The 17,976-nt window shown below is 29.8% G+C and overlaps 3 protein-coding genes across 3 annotated transcripts; 1 reads left to right on the top strand and 2 right to left on the bottom strand.

Moving 5' to 3' along the window:
* Nucleotides 1-398: 398 nt before the first annotated feature.
* LOC134830126 (neprilysin-1) lies at nucleotides 399-13,397 on the bottom strand. The gene is made up of 10 exons (XM_063843507.1): nucleotides 13,036-13,397; nucleotides 9,454-10,061; nucleotides 7,618-7,662; nucleotides 7,389-7,550; nucleotides 3,223-3,306; nucleotides 2,159-3,156; nucleotides 1,309-1,471; nucleotides 1,131-1,250; nucleotides 871-1,067; nucleotides 399-807 (listed from the first exon to the last, which is right to left on the bottom strand). Exons 2-10 carry the CDS (start codon nucleotides 9,941-9,943, stop codon nucleotides 535-537), a joined length of 2,532 nt encoding a protein of 843 aa, XP_063699577.1. The 5' UTR covers nucleotides 9,944-10,061; nucleotides 13,036-13,397; the 3' UTR covers nucleotides 399-534.
* On the top strand, nucleotides 7,827-8,609 carry LOC134830128 (salivary glue protein Sgs-3-like). The gene is made up of 2 exons (XM_063843508.1): nucleotides 7,827-7,906; nucleotides 7,962-8,609. Exons 1-2 carry the CDS (start codon nucleotides 7,843-7,845, stop codon nucleotides 8,522-8,524), a joined length of 627 nt encoding a protein of 208 aa, XP_063699578.1. The 5' UTR covers nucleotides 7,827-7,842; the 3' UTR covers nucleotides 8,525-8,609.
* Nucleotides 13,398-14,889: 1,492 nt separating the features above from the next.
* LOC134830068 (fumarylacetoacetase) lies at nucleotides 14,890-16,672 on the bottom strand. The gene is made up of 3 exons (XM_063843427.1): nucleotides 16,242-16,672; nucleotides 15,361-16,180; nucleotides 14,890-15,297 (listed from the first exon to the last, which is right to left on the bottom strand). The coding sequence occupies exons 1-3, from the start codon at nucleotides 16,323-16,325 to the stop codon at nucleotides 14,951-14,953; spliced, it is 1,251 nt and encodes a 416-aa protein (XP_063699497.1). The 5' UTR covers nucleotides 16,326-16,672; the 3' UTR covers nucleotides 14,890-14,950.
* Nucleotides 16,673-17,976: the final 1,304 nt, after the last annotated feature.

The raw sequence follows: 17,976 nt of genomic DNA, 5'->3' as shown, positions 1-17,976 counted from the left end.
ATAATTAAATTTTAATCAATTCATAATATATTTTTATTTTTTTTATTATAATTAATCATCATCATTATTTTTTTATTAATTTATTTATTATTACACGTGTATAATATATAATATATATTTTTTAATCATTAACATTATTTGAAACATTCATTTACAAAAAAAGGAAATTCATGTTTAGATATGTAAAGTTAATACATTAGTAGTATGTTTTTTTCTGTATAATGATAATTTTAATTATATAGCGAGAATAATACTTTTTTTTGTTTCAAATCCAATTATTGCTATTTTTTTTGTTATTTTTAGACATCCAAGAGAGATTCTGGGAGAGAAAATATCCTACAATAATACATTTTTCACCTATTTCTAATTCATTAATTTAATTCTAATTTTGTGTGTTTTTTTTCCTTTTTTTTCATCATAAAATGTGGTTTAACCTAATTTTTTTCCTTTTTCCAAAAAAATTTCTTATTTTTTTAGTGAAACGACAATTCTTTGAGCTAAAAAATTAGATTTTTGTACGAATTTCATCATTTTTTACCAAACGCTGCACTTGCTGGTTGGGTTCATGGGGGATCCGAGAGGGCATTTGTACGCTTCTGCAAAATCTTTGGAGTTGGAAAGGGGTCCGATGACACGAATGATGCCCGGCGAGTGAACTGACGATCGAATTTTCGTGAGGGCATCTTCAGGACGCATCGAGCCGCACCAAATTTGGGCGTAATTCAGGAAGAAAAGTTGATCATGTGTCAAATTGAGGCCCGGAAGTCGTGGTTCGGGACCGTGTTTGTCGACCCATTTGCGATAAGCCTGAAATTTTGAAGATTTTTCATGAAAATTTTGAGTTTTAAGTTAAAAAATAGCAAAAAATACCCGAAAAGCCTGCTTTAAGCCTCCATTATCGGCAATATTTTCCCCTTGTGTCATGCGCCCATTCATGTACATGCCAACTTCGTCGATTCTGTAACGCGAATACTGATCGATGATGCATTGGGCACGCTCACGAAACGCTTTTATCGTCGCATTGTTCCACCATTGCATCATATTTCCGTCTTTGTCGAATTGGCGTCCTACAAAAAAGATAATTTTTTGATATTTTTCATGAAATTCAGTTAAAAAATAAAAAATTTTACCTTTATCATCGAATCCATGAGTAACTTCATGCCCAATAACGACCCCAATTCCTCCATAATTTAAGGATTTCGGAAAATTTTGACTGTAGAAGAGCGGTTGAAGGATTCCAGCGGGAAAAACTAAAAGAAAAATCTTTAAAATTAATTTCAAAAAAGTTTAAAGAGTGAAATTTCTTACCAATATCGTTTTTGTTTGGATTGTAGAAAGCATTGACAACTGCAGGTTCGGTTGCCCATTTGTTTTTGTCGACGGGTTTTCTCAAAAGTTGCATATTTCGGTGTGCATCCCATCGTAAAATGTTCAGAACGTTGTTCAAGAAGTTGTTTTCATCAATTGTGAGCTGAAAATTTTAAATTTTTAAAAATTTTTGATGAATTAATTTCTTAAAAAATTTAAAAAAAGGGAAGTTTTTTGACAAAAATTATTTAAAAAGGGAAATTTTTGACAAGAAAAATTTTAAAAAGGGAAATTTTTGACAAGAAAAATTTAAAAAAGGGAAATTTTTTGACAAGAAGAATTTAAAAAAGGGAAATTTTTTGACAAGAAAAATTTAAAAAAGGGAAATTTTTTGACAAGAAGAATTTAAAAAAGGGAAATTTTTTGACAAGAAGAATTTAAAAAAGGGAAATTTTTTGACAAGAAAAATTTACAAAAAAGGAAATTTTTGAAAAGAAAAATTAAAAAAAAAGGAAATTTTTGAAAAGAAAAATTTAAAAAAGGGAAATTTTTTTGACAAGAAAAATTTAAAAAGGGAAATTTTTTGATAAGAAGAATTTAAAAAGGAAATTTTTTTATTAAGAATAATTTAAAAAAGGGAAATTTTTTTGACAAGAAAAATTTAAAAAGGGAAATTTTTTTTTAAAAAAGAAAATTTTTTGGAAAAGAAGAATTTAAAAAAAAAATTTTTTTGATAAAAAAAATTAAGAAGGGAAATTTTTAGAAAAAAATTAAAAAAGGGAAATTTTTAGAAAAAAAGGGAAATTTTTGACAAAAAGAATTTAAAAAAAGGGAAATTTTAAAAACTCACATTCACATATTCCTTTTCCAGTTCTGGCGGATTCGTCAAAATCTCCGGATACCCAATCCTTTCGTTCATCGCATCAGCTTTCTCCTTCGCAACTGCCCTCGTTTCGTCATCCATCCAATGAATGTCAGCCAGCAGTTCATTAAATGCCTCCCGGATGTTATGAATCATCTCCAACGCCGTTTCCTTGCTCACCTGATTAAAATTATCTCTTATGAACAACGCTCCAACTGCCATTCCAAGTTTTTTATTGGTCCATTCAACGCACTGAGACCATCGATGTCGCTCCGATTGAATTCCCAACAAAATTTTCCTAAACTCAACTCGTTCCCTTTGATATTCGTCAATCATGTGCGTCATCATGGACATTGTTAAGCGCCACAAAAGGTAATTATGAACAACTCGTCGATCTGTCGTCTTTAAAATTTTCCCCAACGAGACGAGATACGGCAACGCATAAACGACAACAGGTTCGTCTCTTTTCAATTTGATGTCTCCGACAGTTTCTTGCAGGTATTCGCGCCAATCGATCTCGGGCACTTCCTTTTGCAGCTCCGAAAGTGTCAATTTCCGGTAGATGGCGCTCGTGTCGTGACGATCTGCTTCGGGAGACGAAGCATTTGCCAGGCGAATTTCGAATTGAATGATGTCGTTTAGTTCTTTCGAAGCGTCGGAGGAGGCGCCTAGTAAGCGAGCGATTTGAGTCATGTAACGATGATATGCCTCCAAGTCTCCTTTGCTGCTGGGCTTCAGGTAATAATCGCGTGACGGAAGCGCCAAAACGAGTTGATCGAGTTGCAAAATGTTCGAAGAGGAATTTTTGTCATCGGCGCCGACGTAAAATTCAACGAGAACGGGTTCACTGAAGTCGCCGCGTAAACGACCCATGAGCCATTCAATGCTGAAATTCGGCGCTGTCCAATTCTTTTCGATGACGGGCCAACCTCCGAGATATTTGAGAACATCCAGAAATGGTTGAATGCCAATTTTGCGGATTTGTTCTGAAAAATTTAAATTGAAATTTTTTTAAATTATTTTTTTGGAGAAGAAAATTTTTTGGTACTCACGTAAGTCCATGCAACTTTTGTAGAACATTTTGGCTTTAATTGTTGCTTTGTTGTCATTTTCATCTACGGGCTCCTCAAGAACTCCTACAAGAAATATTTATTAACTTTTAGCTTTGAAATCCATCAAAAGTTTGTTAGATCTTGACTTGAAAAATTTCATGACCGTTTTTATTTTTTTTTCGAAAACGGTGAAGGAAAAAAAAATTTTTTATTTCTTCAAGAATCAAGGAGATTTTGATGGAAATCATCTTTGGAATGAATATTTATTCAATTTTGGCTTTGAAACCCATCAAAAGTTGGTTGAAAATTGACTTGAGAAAAAAAGTACGATTTTTGCTCCTCATATGATAAAATCGTACTTTTTTTTATTTCATCAAAAATCGATCAGATATCAATGGAAATCAACTTTAGAATGAATATTTATTAACTTTTAGCTTTAAAACCCATCAAAAGTTGGTTGAAAAGTGACTTGAGGAAAAAAGTACGATTTTTGCTCCTCATATTATAAAATCGTACTTTTTTTTTATTTCATCAAAAATCGATCAGATATCAATGGAAATCAACTTTAGAATGAATATTTATTAACTTTTAGCTTTAAAACCCATCAAAAGTTGGTTGAAAAGTGACTTGAGGAAAAAAGTACGATTTTTGCTCCTCATATTATAAAATCGTACTTTTTTTTATTTCATCAAAAATCGATCAGATATCAATGGAAATCAACTTTAGAATGAATATTTATTAACTTTTAGCTTTAAAACCCATCAAAAGTTGGTTGAAAAGTGACTTGAGGAAAAAAGTACGATTTTTGCTCCTCATATGATAAAATCGTACTTTTTTTTATTTCATCAAAAATCGATCAGATATCAATGGAAATCAACTTTAGAATGAATATTTATTAACTTTTAGCTTTAAAACCCATCAAAAGTTGGTTGAAAAGTGACTTGAGGAAAAAAGTACGATTTTTGCTCCTCATATGATAAAATCGTACTTTTTTTATTTCATCAAAAATCGATCAGATATCAATGGAAATCAACTTTAGAATGAATATTTATTAACTTTTAGCTTTAAAACCCATCAAAAGTTGGTTGAAAAGTGACTTGAGGAAAAAAGTACGATTTTTGCTCCTCATATTATAAAATCGTACTTTTTTTTATTTCATCAAAAATCGATCAGATATCAATGGAAATCAACTTTAGAATGAATATTTATTAACTTATAGCTTTGAAACCCATCAAAAGTTGGTTGAAAAGTGACTTGAGGAAAAAAGTACGATTTTTGCTCCTCATATGATAAAATCGTACTTTTTTTATTTCATCAAAAATCGATCATTTATCAATGGAAATCAACTTTAGAATGAATATTTATTAACTTTTAGCTTTAAAACCCATCAAAAGTTGGTTGAAAATTGACTTGAGAAAAAAAGTACGATTTTTGCTCCTCATATGATAAAATCGTACTTTTTTTATTTCATCAAAAATCGATCAGATATCAATGGAAATCAACTTTAGAATGAATATTTATTAACTTTTAGCTTTGAAACCCATCAAAAATTGACTTGAGGAAAAAAGTACGATTTTTGCTCCTCATATGATAAAATCGTACTTTTTTTTATTTCATCAAAAATCGATCAGATATCAATGGAAATCAACTTTAGAATGAATATTTATTAACTTTTAGCTTTAAAACCCATCAAAAGTTGGTTGAAAAGTGACTTGAGGAAAAAAGTACGATTTTTGCTCCTCATATGATAAAATCGTACTTTTTTTTATTTCATCAAAAATCGATCAGATATCAATAGAAATCAACTTTAGAATGAATTTATTTAATTTTAGCTTTGAAACCCATCAAAATTTGGTTGAAAAGTGACTTGAGGAAAAAAGTACGATTTTTGCTCCTCATATGATTAAAATCGTACTTTTTTTTATTTCATCAAAAATCGATCAGATATCAATGGAAATCAACTTTAGAATGAATATTTATTAACTTTTAGCTTTGAAACCCATCAAAAGTTGGTTGAAAAGTGACTTGAGGAAAAAAGTACGATTTTTGCTCCTCATATGATAAAATCGTACTTTTTTTATTTCATCAAAAATCGATCAGATATCAATGGAAATCAACTTTAGAATGAATATTTATTAATTTTAGCTTTGAAACCCATCAAAAGTTGGTTGAAAAGTGACTTGAGAAAAAAAGTACGATTTTTGCTCCTCATATGATAAAATCGTACTTTTTTTATTTCATCAAAAATCGATCAAATATCAATGGAAATCAACTTTAGAATGAATATTTATTAACTTTTAGCTTTAAAACCCATCAAAAGTTGGTTGAAAAGTGACTTGAGGAAAAAAGTACGATTTTTGCTCCTCATATGATAAAATCGTACTTTTTTTTATTTCATCAAAAATCGATCAGATATCAATGGAAATCAACTTTAGAATGAATATTTATTAACTTTTAGCTTTAAAACCCATCAAAAGTTGGTTGAAAAGTGACTTGAGGAAAAAAGTACGATTTTTGCTCCTCATATGATAAAATCGTACTTTTTTTTATTTCATCAAAAATCGATCAGATATCAATGGAAATCAACTTTAGAATGAATATTTATTAACTTTTAGCTTTAAAACCCATCAAAAGTTGGTTGAAAAGTGACTTGAGGAAAAAAGTACGATTTTTGCTCCTCATATTATAAAATCGTACTTTTTTTTATTTCATCAAAAATCGATCAGATATCAATGGAAATCAACTTTAGAATGAATATTTATTAACTTTTAGCTTTAAAACCCATCAAAATTTGGTTGAAAAGTGACTTTCATATGATAAAATCGTACTTTTTTTTATTTCATCAAAAATCGATCAGATATCAATGAAAATCATTGAAGTCGCTTTAGAATGAATATTTATTAACTTTTAGCTTTGAAACCCATCAAAAGTTGGTTGAAAATTGACTTGAGGAAAAAAGTACGATTTTTGCTCCTCATATGATAAAATCGTACTTTTTTTTATTTCATCAAAAATCGATCAGATATCAATGGAAATCAACTTTAGAATGAATATTTATTAACTTTTAGCTTTAAAACCCATCAAAAGTTGGTTGAAAAGTGACTTGAGGAAAAAAGTACGATTTTTGCTCCTCATATGATAAAATCGTACTTTTTTTATTTCATCAAAAATCGATCAGATATCAATGGAAATCAACTTTAGAATGAATATTTATTAACTTTTAGCTTTGAAACCCATCAAAATTTGGTTGAAAAGTGACTTGAGGAAAAAAGTACGATTTTTGCTCCTCATATTATAAAATCGTACTTTTTTTTATTTCATCAAAAATCGATCAGATATCAATGGAAATCAACTTTAGAATGAATATTTATTAACTTTTAGCTTTGAAACCCATCAAAAGTTGGTTGAAAATTGACTTGAGAAAAAAAGTACGATTTTTGCTCCTCATATAATAAAATCGTACTTTTTTTTATTTCATCAAAAATCGATCAGATATCAATGGAAATCAACTTTAGAATGAATATTTATTAACTTTTAGCTTTAAAACCCATCAAAAGTTGGTTGAAAAGTGACTTGAGGAAAAAAGTACGATTTTTGCTCCTCATATGATAAAATCGTACTTTTTTTTATTTCATCAAAAATCGATCAGATATCAATGGAAATCAACTTTAGAATGAATATTTATTAACTTTTAGCTTTAAAACCCATCAAAAGTTGGTTGAAAAGTGACTTGAGGAAAAAAGTACGATTTTTGCTCCTCATATGATAAAATCGTACTTTTTTTTATTTCATCAAAAATCGATCAGATATCAATGGAAATCAACTTTAGAATGAATATTTATTAACTTTTAGCTTTAAAACCCATCAAAAGTTGGTTGAAAAGTGACTTGAGGAAAAAAGTACGATTTTTGCTCCTCATATGATAAAATCGTACTTTTTTTTATTTCATCAAAAATCGATCAGATAGCAATGTAAATCATCTTTAGAATGAATATTTATTAATTTTTAGCTTTGAAATCTATTAAATATGGGTTGAAAATTGACTTGAGAAAAAAAAACAACGGTTTTTTGAAGAATTTCAAGCTTAAATTAAAATTTTAAATTTTTCTTCATATAAAAAATTTCAAATATTTTTTTTTTTAATTTTCAGCTCATCAATAACTAACCTTTTAAAATGACTTGCTGTTGATCCGCCAACACTTCAAAGGTACTAATTGAACTTCGATCCTCAGGTATCAGATGTTTCTTGTTCCAAACGCCGCACGCAAACTGGAAAAAATCTTTGCATGGATCTGCTGTTCTATCCATCGCCGATAACAGCGACGAAGCTAAAAAAAATAAAAGAAGGGAAATAATTTTTGTAAGTTAATTCAAATACGAAAAAAGGAGCCTTACCCGCCGTTACACAATCCTCAGTTAGACAAATATCACTGCTGTCAACTGGAAAAAAACGAAAGTTTTTAATGTTGCTAGTCAATGAAAAACTCGAGCGTGTCTCATGATTGCTGATAAAAAAATTAATCGTGACACGAATGGAGCGAAATTCAAGTCAATGAGTTACAAAAAAATCCAATTTTTGTTCATTGATGCTTCAAAGGCGCAACTGAAAGGTCTCTAAAAATGAAGAAAATTCTAATTTTCGGGTTTCTTGTGATATTTTTAATCTCCATAAGCAACGCTGACGGTGAGTGAAGTGAAAAAAATTCTGGTGTGCAATTTTCTCATGCGTCGTTTTTTAGTCACCCACAATGTTTGGGGCGCGAAATATACGACAACAACGAGCGCAACGACAGAAACCACGCCAGAAACTTCGACATTTCCCATGAACGATGACTTTGACAGTAATAATTTGAGTGATGTGAATATTTTAGGGGCTCCTGCGGAAGGCGATGAGGAAGAAACGGCATCTGAAGTCGTAGAGGAAGTTACGACAGAAGAAGTTGAAGAGACAGAAGCAACAACTGAGGCAGAAACAACGACGCCTGAGACAACAACTCGAACAACAACTACTACGAGCACGACAAAAAAGCCTCCAACGACGACCAAAAAGCTTCAAAATAACTTCGTTGAAGTAAAATTGATGGATATTCTCGACAAAAAACCAGTTGAAGACGAAACAGTGACAGAAAAACCTTCAGATAATTCAGATTGCGATTCGTGTGATTGCTCTGATGGATGCGATAAGGGACAGAATTGTAAACCATGCTGCGGCGGAATTAATTTCCATTCCGTGAATAACGGAGGAAATTTTACTTTCAACGCAGATTTTAGAAAAGGTTGTAAAAATGCCGGATGTAACTGATTTTCGATGAAGAGAAAAAAAGGGAATTGAGGAAATTTATAAAAAACATTTAATTGCGGACATGGGAAAAAATCAATAAACTAATTTCCTGAAAAGTTGTTTTGAAGATATTTTTAGATGATGTCACTTATTTTAACAAAAAACTGAAAAAAAAATAGTTTTTCCAATTTTATTTTTTTTTTTGCCAAATTCGTTAGTTTAACAATTTTTGTAGATTTTTATTTTAAAGAAATTTCGAATTCGAAAAATCGACTCGAAACCTGAAGAAATTTTCAAGAGCTGAAATTCGATTCGAAAACTGAAGAAATTTTCAAGAGCTGAAGTTCGATTCAAAAACTGAAGAAATTTTCAAGAGCTGAAGTTCGATTCAAAAACTGAAGAAATTTTCAAGAGCTGAAGTTCGATTCGAAAACTGAAGAAATTTTCAAGAGCTGAAGTTCGATTCAAAAACTGAAGAAATTTTTAAAAGTTGAAGTTCGATTCAAAAACTGAAGAAATTTTCAAAAGCTGAAGTTCGATTCGAAAACTGAAGAAATTTTCAAGAGCTGAAGTTCGATTCGAAAACTGAAGAAATTTTCAAGAGCTGAAGTTCGATTCAAAAACTGAAGAAATTTTTCAAGAGCTGAAGTTCGATTCAAAAACTGAAGAAATTTTTAAAAGCTGAAGTTCGATTCAAAAACTGAAGAAATTTTTAAAAGCTGAAGTTCGATTCGAAAACTGAAGAAATTTTCAAGAGCTGAAGTTCGATTCAAAAACTGAAGAAATTTTTAAAAGCTGAAGTTCGATTCGAAAACTGAAGAAATTTTCAAGAGCTGAAATTCGATTCAAAAACTGAAGAAATTTTCAAGAGCTGAAATTCGATTCGATAACTGAAGAAATTTTCAAGAGCTGAAATTCGATTAAAAAGCTTAAAATACTTTAATGCTCACCATTTTTCCTTCCACACTGCAAATTCCCTGAAAAATACATCGTGAGCGCCCCAATTGCCGTGCCCAGCACCAGCACCGCTACAATTAACACTAAAATCCTCGATCGGATATCTTTCACTTTGCAATAGCACTGTTTCCTGTCCTGCACACTGTTGTGCGAAAACTTGACTATTTGCGGCACGGCAGAGCTCCGTGCACCGCCGCTCGTATAATTGACCACAATTGCTTGCTGTTCACATGGCTGCGACGCACTTGTCGCTGCTTGGTCGTTTTGTTGCTGCTGCTGCTGATGCTGCAACGGTTCTAATGAGATATTTCCGTCGCCCGTCGTCGTCATGTTGTCGTCGAGATTCATCGAGGGCACGCCATTGTTGTGCAGATAATTGGGATTTGTCGTACTCCGGATCACTAAGCCGTTATTCTTTGAGCGTCTATCGCAACTTGGCTGTTCAAATGTTCGTGTTTCTGCGTACGATGACGGTGAAGGCATTTTACGTTAAAAAAAAAATTTTTTTTTTGCACTTTTTTTTAATGAGATGTCTTTGATGCACTATTCATTCATATTGAGTGCAAAAAATTTTCTGTTGCAAATCAATCAACACTTTGCACTAAAAATAACTCTTCACTGATTTAGATTTTTTTTTTGTTGCTCATGTCAACACTTCATGTTCTGAAAATTGATGACAAATTACGTTTTCTTGTCTTTATGTCACGTCAAGTCTCATTCAAGGCCGAAAGCTTGGTTTCCATCAAAACGTTCTCTCTTTGTCTCTCTCCGCTCTCAATCCCGCGAATCAACACAAAATGCAATTTACGTGTTCTTGAACTTCTTTCTCGGCGCGTTTCGTCAAATGGCACGTCTCTTTATTTATTTATATTTACTTCTGACACACCATCCAATCATAAAATCATAATATTTTTGCCTTTTCCTTTCTTTCAAGTCACACAAACAATGGAACACGAAAGCAAGTACTAAATTCAATTTGCTCCAAGTTTTGATTAAAAGTGATGTGAGAAGATGCGCGACGTGTCGAAGACAAACCTCTTGCTCGAGTGACATGACTGCCGCTAATTTGGGATTACAATGTTTCTAATGGATTGTGACATGATATGCTGTAATAGTTTGCAATTTTAGGCGATTTGGAGCGGATCAGGGATGCGGCGTTGAAGGGTAAGTTTTGAACTTTTTGTACGATAATGATGCTGATGAAAGACGAAGACTTGAAAGCGATTCAAAAGATCTGTAACAAAGCATTGAGAAAGATTTTTCTCAAAAAGGGCGAATATGGAGACCATGTTGAATGACACAGACTTACTTGATGTGAAGCAAAGAGTTTATTTCAAAGCTATAAAGCTATTTAATGAAGTTGAGAACTTCAACTTCATGAGGAAAAGTTGAATTTCCAAAAATTGTTCGACGGGTTTTTGAAATTTTTCGAGACCGATAAGAGCTTATAAAGCTGATTTAAAAGTATTTTTACTTCTTCATGGAATAAAACTTTTAAAAATTTTCAGCTCTTAAACCCTTTTCGTTCTCGAAAATTTTCAAAAAATGAATATCGAAGATTTTAAGTTAAGACTCATGTTAAAAATGTCACTTTGTAAAATTAAAATGAATTAAAGGTTTTTAAAAATCTATTTTTAAAATAAATAGTTCTAAAAATTTCCAAAATCTTAAGATCTTTTGTAAGAGTTCAAATTCTATTTGCGAATTTTTTTTAACTTCTTTCTTTAGACACCGTTTTGTCAAAAAAGATAATTTTAATAAAATGATAAAAAAAAATTCGAAGTTTATAAAAAAATACATTTAAGATCTTTTAATTGAATTTTTAAATTTAAATTACAATTTTTACATTTTTTCAAACTTTTAGAACTAAATTCATTTCAAATTTCAAAGAACTTTTAAAATCCGTCAATTTTAAGGTTCATTTCAAGTTTTAATTTTAATTAAAAATTATATTAATTTTTACGATATTAATGACATCAAGTCTAAACAAACGTTACTCGTTCGTTAATTTTCTCCATTTTTTTTTTTAAATATTCAAATAACTTTTTTTATGAAATTTTTTCTATTTATTTTTAAGGAATTTTATTCACGAAAAATTTCAACTGATTTATAGCGAAAAAAAATAAAAATTTATAAAAAATAATAATTATTTTAACAAGTTATGGTAATTAAAATTTTCAAATAAGATCAAAGCAAATAATTTTTGGGAAAAACAAACTTGACCTCTATTTAACCTTGAAAATGTTTTGATACAAAAAATTGAACTTTCTGTACAAAAACTTTTCGTTAGAGGTCAAGTTTGATTTTTGAAAAATTATTCGATTTTAATTGTCATAATTGTTCATGATAATTACCAAAAATTGTATCAAATTATATTAAATTTTGCAAATTTAGTTTTTAATTTTTTTTTTTTGCTAAATTTGAACAATTAATGATTTGTATCAAAAAAAGTTTTTTAAAATTTCATATGAAAATTTTTATGCCTTAAATTGTTTTAATCTTAAGTACATCCCTTTTTTTAATGAAAGCATATACTCGTAAACTAATACTTTTATATCAGAAAGGCCAAAAATGTTTGTTTTCGTAAAAATTTTTGCTCATATTAAAAGTTTTTGAGGTTAAATGGTTTTTTTAACTTCAAATAGATTTTTTACCTTTTCAATTAGAATTTTATTTAAAAATTAATTTTTTTTTCTGATTCATAAAAAAATTTTTTGAAATTCTATTGAAGAATTAATTCAAAATTCAATAAATTCCTTCACTCTGTACCTCACAACAATTCATCACTTCACTCCAAAATCAAATTTCGTGTCGGATATCTCCTCACACGTCACATTTGTATCAAGATAATCTATCACTGGTCCGTCGACACACAGCGACACATATGAAATTGGCCAAGACGACGACACTTAACTGTCACACAATACATCAAATCAAGATTTCTAGTCGTAATCACATTAATTGAATTTACTTTTCACACACAATTTAAAATGTAATAACAAGAATTTTGCCACCGCAAACACACATCGATCCAATTTAACTCGTGTTTTGTTTGTTGATTCACTTTTTTTGTTTGTTTGTTCCTTTGCTGAACAAAAACACCTCTCTCGAACGAACTACGAGAATTTTTGTACTCTGACTTGTTCGCGCGACAGCAAAAACACAAATAAACAAGAAAATTTTTTTTTCTGTGGAATTTTTTTTCTCTACGTCGTCCTGTCAGAATCGATCAGATGTTTCTTATCAAAAATTTTCCTCTGTACGGCGTGTGTGGCAACCACTTGTTGCTTTACGAGTTTTTGTAGTTTTACTCGTAAAAGTGGAATATTTCTAGTTTTTACGATTTTCGACGACTTTCGAGGCGTAAATTCAGCATTTTGCTCAATTAAATTGCCATAATCCTTCATTAGATGCGGCACAAAAACGCCGCAAAATACGAAATTTCTTATCAGTTTGGTCGAGTCAATTGTCAGAACAATGAGAATGTTGACATGCGCTTCCTTAGAACCGTGTCATGCGCCTTGAGGTTCTTGCAAAAAAAAATTAAATAGCAATTTCTGTGATTTATTTTACACTTTTTTACGATTTTTCGGGGATTTTTTGAATTTTTTTGTTGATTTTTTTCAAGACAAATGCTTTTTCTTCACTTTTTTCCCGCAATTTCGTGGCGTGCTGTCAGATTTTCCCGAGAAACGGTTTCTGCAAATTTATTTTTCTACGTTCTACTGTCAAAGCTAAGACTTTTTTTTTCTAAAATGTTTTTTCAGAGGCACTTTTTTGCTTAATTTTTACAAAATATCACTAATTTTCCCGCTATCGCTAAGCACTACGTCATAGAAAATGAATATTTGCTAATTTTTCACGCGATTTTTGTTCACAATGAGTTGCGAATGATATGTTTGACGATTTTTTTTGCTGTGTGTGTCCTTGTTGTTACGATAAGTTGCTACATACTGAACGGCGAGGCGAAAGAACAACAACAAAGTGTACGCGAGTTGTCAGCGGCGATGTTGGCGGGTGTGCGGTTGGCAAAGAACTGATAAAAGATGCAAAAATGAGAGAAATACGTTTTAGAGGCTTGACGGTGTGAATTGACGACGGCGAGTAATTGGCTTGTGTGTGAGATTTTTCGCGCGCGACGCGGTATGGAGGTGTGATGTACGAAAATTTACGAAATTTAAGTGAATAACGGTTAATTTTTTTGAATTTTAGGATTTTAGTGCGACATCTGTTGGAGGAAATTTGAAATAAGAAAAAAATTAGAAGGATTTTCTTAAATTATAGAAAAAAATTGGATTTGGTAAGTTTTTAAAGCTTTTTTATAAAAAAAAAATAATTTTTTAAAACAAAAATATTAAAAATTTAGAAAATTTTATTACAATTTTTTTTTTGTAGTTTTAAAGCAAATTTTATTCAAAGAATTTTTTCGTAATTTTTTTTCTATTTTTTTCGGATTTTTAATTATTTTTTTTTTTTTGTATTTAACTAAAATTTTATATTTTTATTTAATTTAAATTAATTTAATTAAAATCAATTTATTTAATTAATTTTAAAAGAAATTTTTGAAAAATTTCGAAATTACAAAATTTTTTAAGTCAACTTTCTACTAAATTTTTATAATTTCCTTAACTGAATAAAAATTATTTTCATCAAAAATTTATAAAATATTTTTATTCAATTCGAAAGAAATTAAAATTTTTTTTTCCTTTTTAAATAAGATTTTCGAAATTTAATTATTTTTGAAAAAAAAATTTTTTTTCATATCAAAATTCTTTTTTAAAATATAGAAGACCGTCTCTTAAATTTTGAGAATAATTTACGTTTTTTGTTTAAAAATTTTAATTTATATTTCGAATTTAACTAAAATTTCATTGTTATTATTTTTTTCAAGAAATTTCGAAAATATTTCGAAACTTCAAAATTTTTTAACACAACTTTCTTTAAAATTTTCATAAGTTCTTTAAATAATTTAAAATTATTTTCATCAAAAATTTAAAAAATATTTTTATTCAATTTAAAAGTAATTAAAAAAAAAAAATTCTCATTAGTTAAGATTTTCGAAATTTAATTAATTTCGAAAAAAAAAAATAAAAAAAATTCATATCTAATCTCCTTTTTAGAATATAGAAGACTGTCTCTTAAATAATTTAAAATTATTTATATCAAAAATTTTAAAAGTTTTTGTAAATTTTTAATTAATTTCGAAATAGTTTCTAAATAATTTCGAAAATTTTTTATTTGAATTTCGAAAAAAAATGAATGAAATATTTCCGGGCAAATTATTTTATTTAATTTTTTTTTTTTTTAAATATAAAAAATATTTTTTAATTTTTTGATAATATTTTACGTTTTTTGTTTAAAATTCGATATTTTTGAAAAAAATTCTTTAAAATTAATTTTTAAAAAATTATAATTTTTTTTTATTTGAACTTTAATAATTTTTTTTATTCCATCACCTAACTTAGCATTAAATTTTCAAAAATTTTACATTCAAAAAGGAATTGCCGGCAAAACTTTTCCCGCTGATTGTCCAAATCCGATTCTCAACCCATTTGCATTTTCACACCATCCTCGAATAATCACTTCATCGCCATCTTTCAAGAATTTTCTCGTATCGCCATTGTTCAATTGAATCTCCTTCGTTCCTTTCCAGCAAAGTTCGAGCATTGAACCGAAAGAATCTGCGGTATCGCCCGAAATTGTTCCTGAAGCCATCAAATCTCCCGGTTTGAGATTGCATCCAGTCACAGTATGATGAGCGATTTGTTGCAACGGAGTCCAATAAAGATGACGGAAGTTCGAGCGACAAATTGTGGTTGGAGTTGATGCATTTTCAGCTGAAATTTTGAGGTAAGTATTTGAAAAAAAAAATGAAATAAAAGTAATTTTGAAGTACTTACGTTTGACATCGACTTCCAACTTGATGTCAAAGTTGAATTTTTGTTCGTGCTGCAAATACGGGAAGGGTTTGACGTCTTGCGGGTAATTATCAACCAAAAACGGCTCGAGAGCGAATGTCGTAACAACCCACGGGGAAATTGTCGTGCCCAAATTTTTCGCTGTGAAAGGTCCCAATGGCACATATTCCCATTTTTGGATGTCTCGAGCACTCCAATCGTTCATCAACGAAAACCCAAAGACGCGTTTCGCTGCTTCGTTAACCGTAACGCGTTCGCCGAGGTTCGTCGGAGGTCCTCCGATGAAAAATGCCATTTCCAATTCGAAATCCAAGAGACGACAAGGCCCGAAAACAGGTTCTGTAGCATCAACAGGCAACGTTTGTCCATAAGGACGACGAATAGGGGTCCCCGAGACAACTACACTCGACGCTCTGCCGTGATAACCGACGGGAATGTGCTTCCAATTTGGCATCAAAGCATTTTCTTTGCCACGAAACATGATCCCGACATTTGTCGCATGATGAATTGACGAGTAAAAATCCGTATAATCGCCAATGGTAGCAGGTAAATGCATTGTAGCGTCTTTTTGATGCACCAACGAAGCTTTTTGAAGAGCTAAATCGTTCGCGAGAGGCGATCCAGTTGAAAGAAGGGAACGAGTAACGTCCCGAACGACTTTCCAATTGTCATAACCGAGACTCATAAGATCGTTGAGGGTCTCAGAACGAAGAGCAGCTTGAACATTGTTCGGATATAAGTGAGCTACTGCCGATAAATCCAAAATGTGATCGCCAATTGCGTTTCCAATGCGATGTTTAGCCTGAAAAAAAATTTTTTTCAATGAAAAATCTTCAAATTTAAAAAAAAAATTAAAAACTCACATTATCAGCTGTCGAAAAAACGCCATAAGGCAAATTTTCTAAAGGAAAATCGGATCCTGCAGGAACTTGAACGAACGAAGTCATTTCTTTAGAATGATTTTTACAGAGATTTAACGTTAAAATAGCAACAAAAAGTACAAAAACTCCTAAAATTTCCTTCAACAGTTTAAAAATTTTAACTAATTAACAACGTGCTTAATTAATTCTTGGAGACTAACGACTTCTAACTCTCAACTGTATCACTTAACCGGTAGAACGAAACTAACTTCTATTTTTTTTTTTTAGAAAACCAGAAACATTAAAAACTCGTCTGACATGCCGACAGTCTCGATGTAAACAACAACAAACAAGAATTACTTAATATTTGAATTTTATTATCATTTTTGTCGTATTTGTGTCTATTGGTGTCTACGAGTCGTATCTAAGCTCGGAATAGATTAATGTGGTTGTTTTTGTTTAAATGTTAGTGAGAATTGTGTGTGAGAATGTTCACTACTGGAATGTTCGTTTGTTGGATGCAAATGAGAAACTTTGCTAGACAACGAAGTAACGATCATCATGGAGGTGTGTGTTGCCAACTGGAGCGTTACTTTGTATTATGTAGAAGTAGTTATCGGGAAGTAGATAAGAATAAAAACAAAAAAAAAGTTGGAGGTAAGTTTGTGACGTAATTAAAAGTTTGTTTTAGAATGATTTTTAAATTTAAAGAATTTTGCCGTTAAAAATTTTTGTTTTAGGAAATTATGGAAAGGATCTCAAATTGAAGCTCAAAAGCTCAAATTAATAAAAAAAATCAGGTAATTCTCAATTTTAAAGATTTTTTTTCAAACTTTACCAAAAATGTTTAATTGTTTGTTTTGAACATTAAAAATCGATTAAAATTTATAAAATATGTAACAAATCTTTAATGATTTTCAAAATTTAGCAATTTTTTTAAAAAAAGATAATAACTTCAAAAAGTTCAAAAGTCAAAATTCATTAAAATTTTAAATAAATTAATTTTGAAAAAATAAATATTTAATTTTATTTTAATTAAAATTTTTAAAATAAAAAATAAGGAAAAAATACAAGAATTTTTTCTTTAAATTTATTATATTTTCTCATCGGATGTTAAAATTAATCGATCGAGAGCTCAAATTAATTATAAAAGTCTAAATAGCTCCGAAAATTGAATTCTGGATTTATAAAAAATAAAATTATAAGTAAGCTTAAACATTTTTTTATAAAAATATGAAAAAAAAATCTGCTAAAATTTTATATAAAATTATTTCATTTTTCTTCTATAGAAAATTTAACCCTTTGAAGACTTAAAGGAAAAAATTTCAATAACCAACTGGAAAATCGATCATTTGAAGAAACTTTTAAACTTTTCATTTAATTGTTTGATTGTTAATTTGGAATGATTTTTCTAAGAAGGAAGACTTTTAATTGGCTTTTCCCATCGTAGAAAAACTGAAATGAATTGATTAAATTATTAATTTATTATTAATTGACTAAATAAATAAGAAAAAAATTCTCAACGATGAGCAGAAATTTTGTAATAAAGAAGACTCAAAGAATTTCAATTATATGAATTAAGAAGCAATAATAGATTAAGACCAATATCTGTGATATCTTATTATGAACAAGACTCAATTTGGTATAAAGTTGTTAGAATTTTTAATGAAATTTCGATAATATATGAGAGACTGTGCAAATTATAAAATTAAATAATTTTTGAAAAATTTTAATATAG

This window comes from Culicoides brevitarsis, chromosome 2, assembly GCF_036172545.1.
Source record: "Culicoides brevitarsis isolate CSIRO-B50_1 chromosome 2, AGI_CSIRO_Cbre_v1, whole genome shotgun sequence".
NCBI lineage: Eukaryota > Metazoa > Arthropoda > Insecta > Diptera > Ceratopogonidae > Culicoides > Culicoides brevitarsis.
Note: the sequence above shows the minus strand (reverse complement) of the source record. Positions and strands in the feature narration are given on the sequence as shown.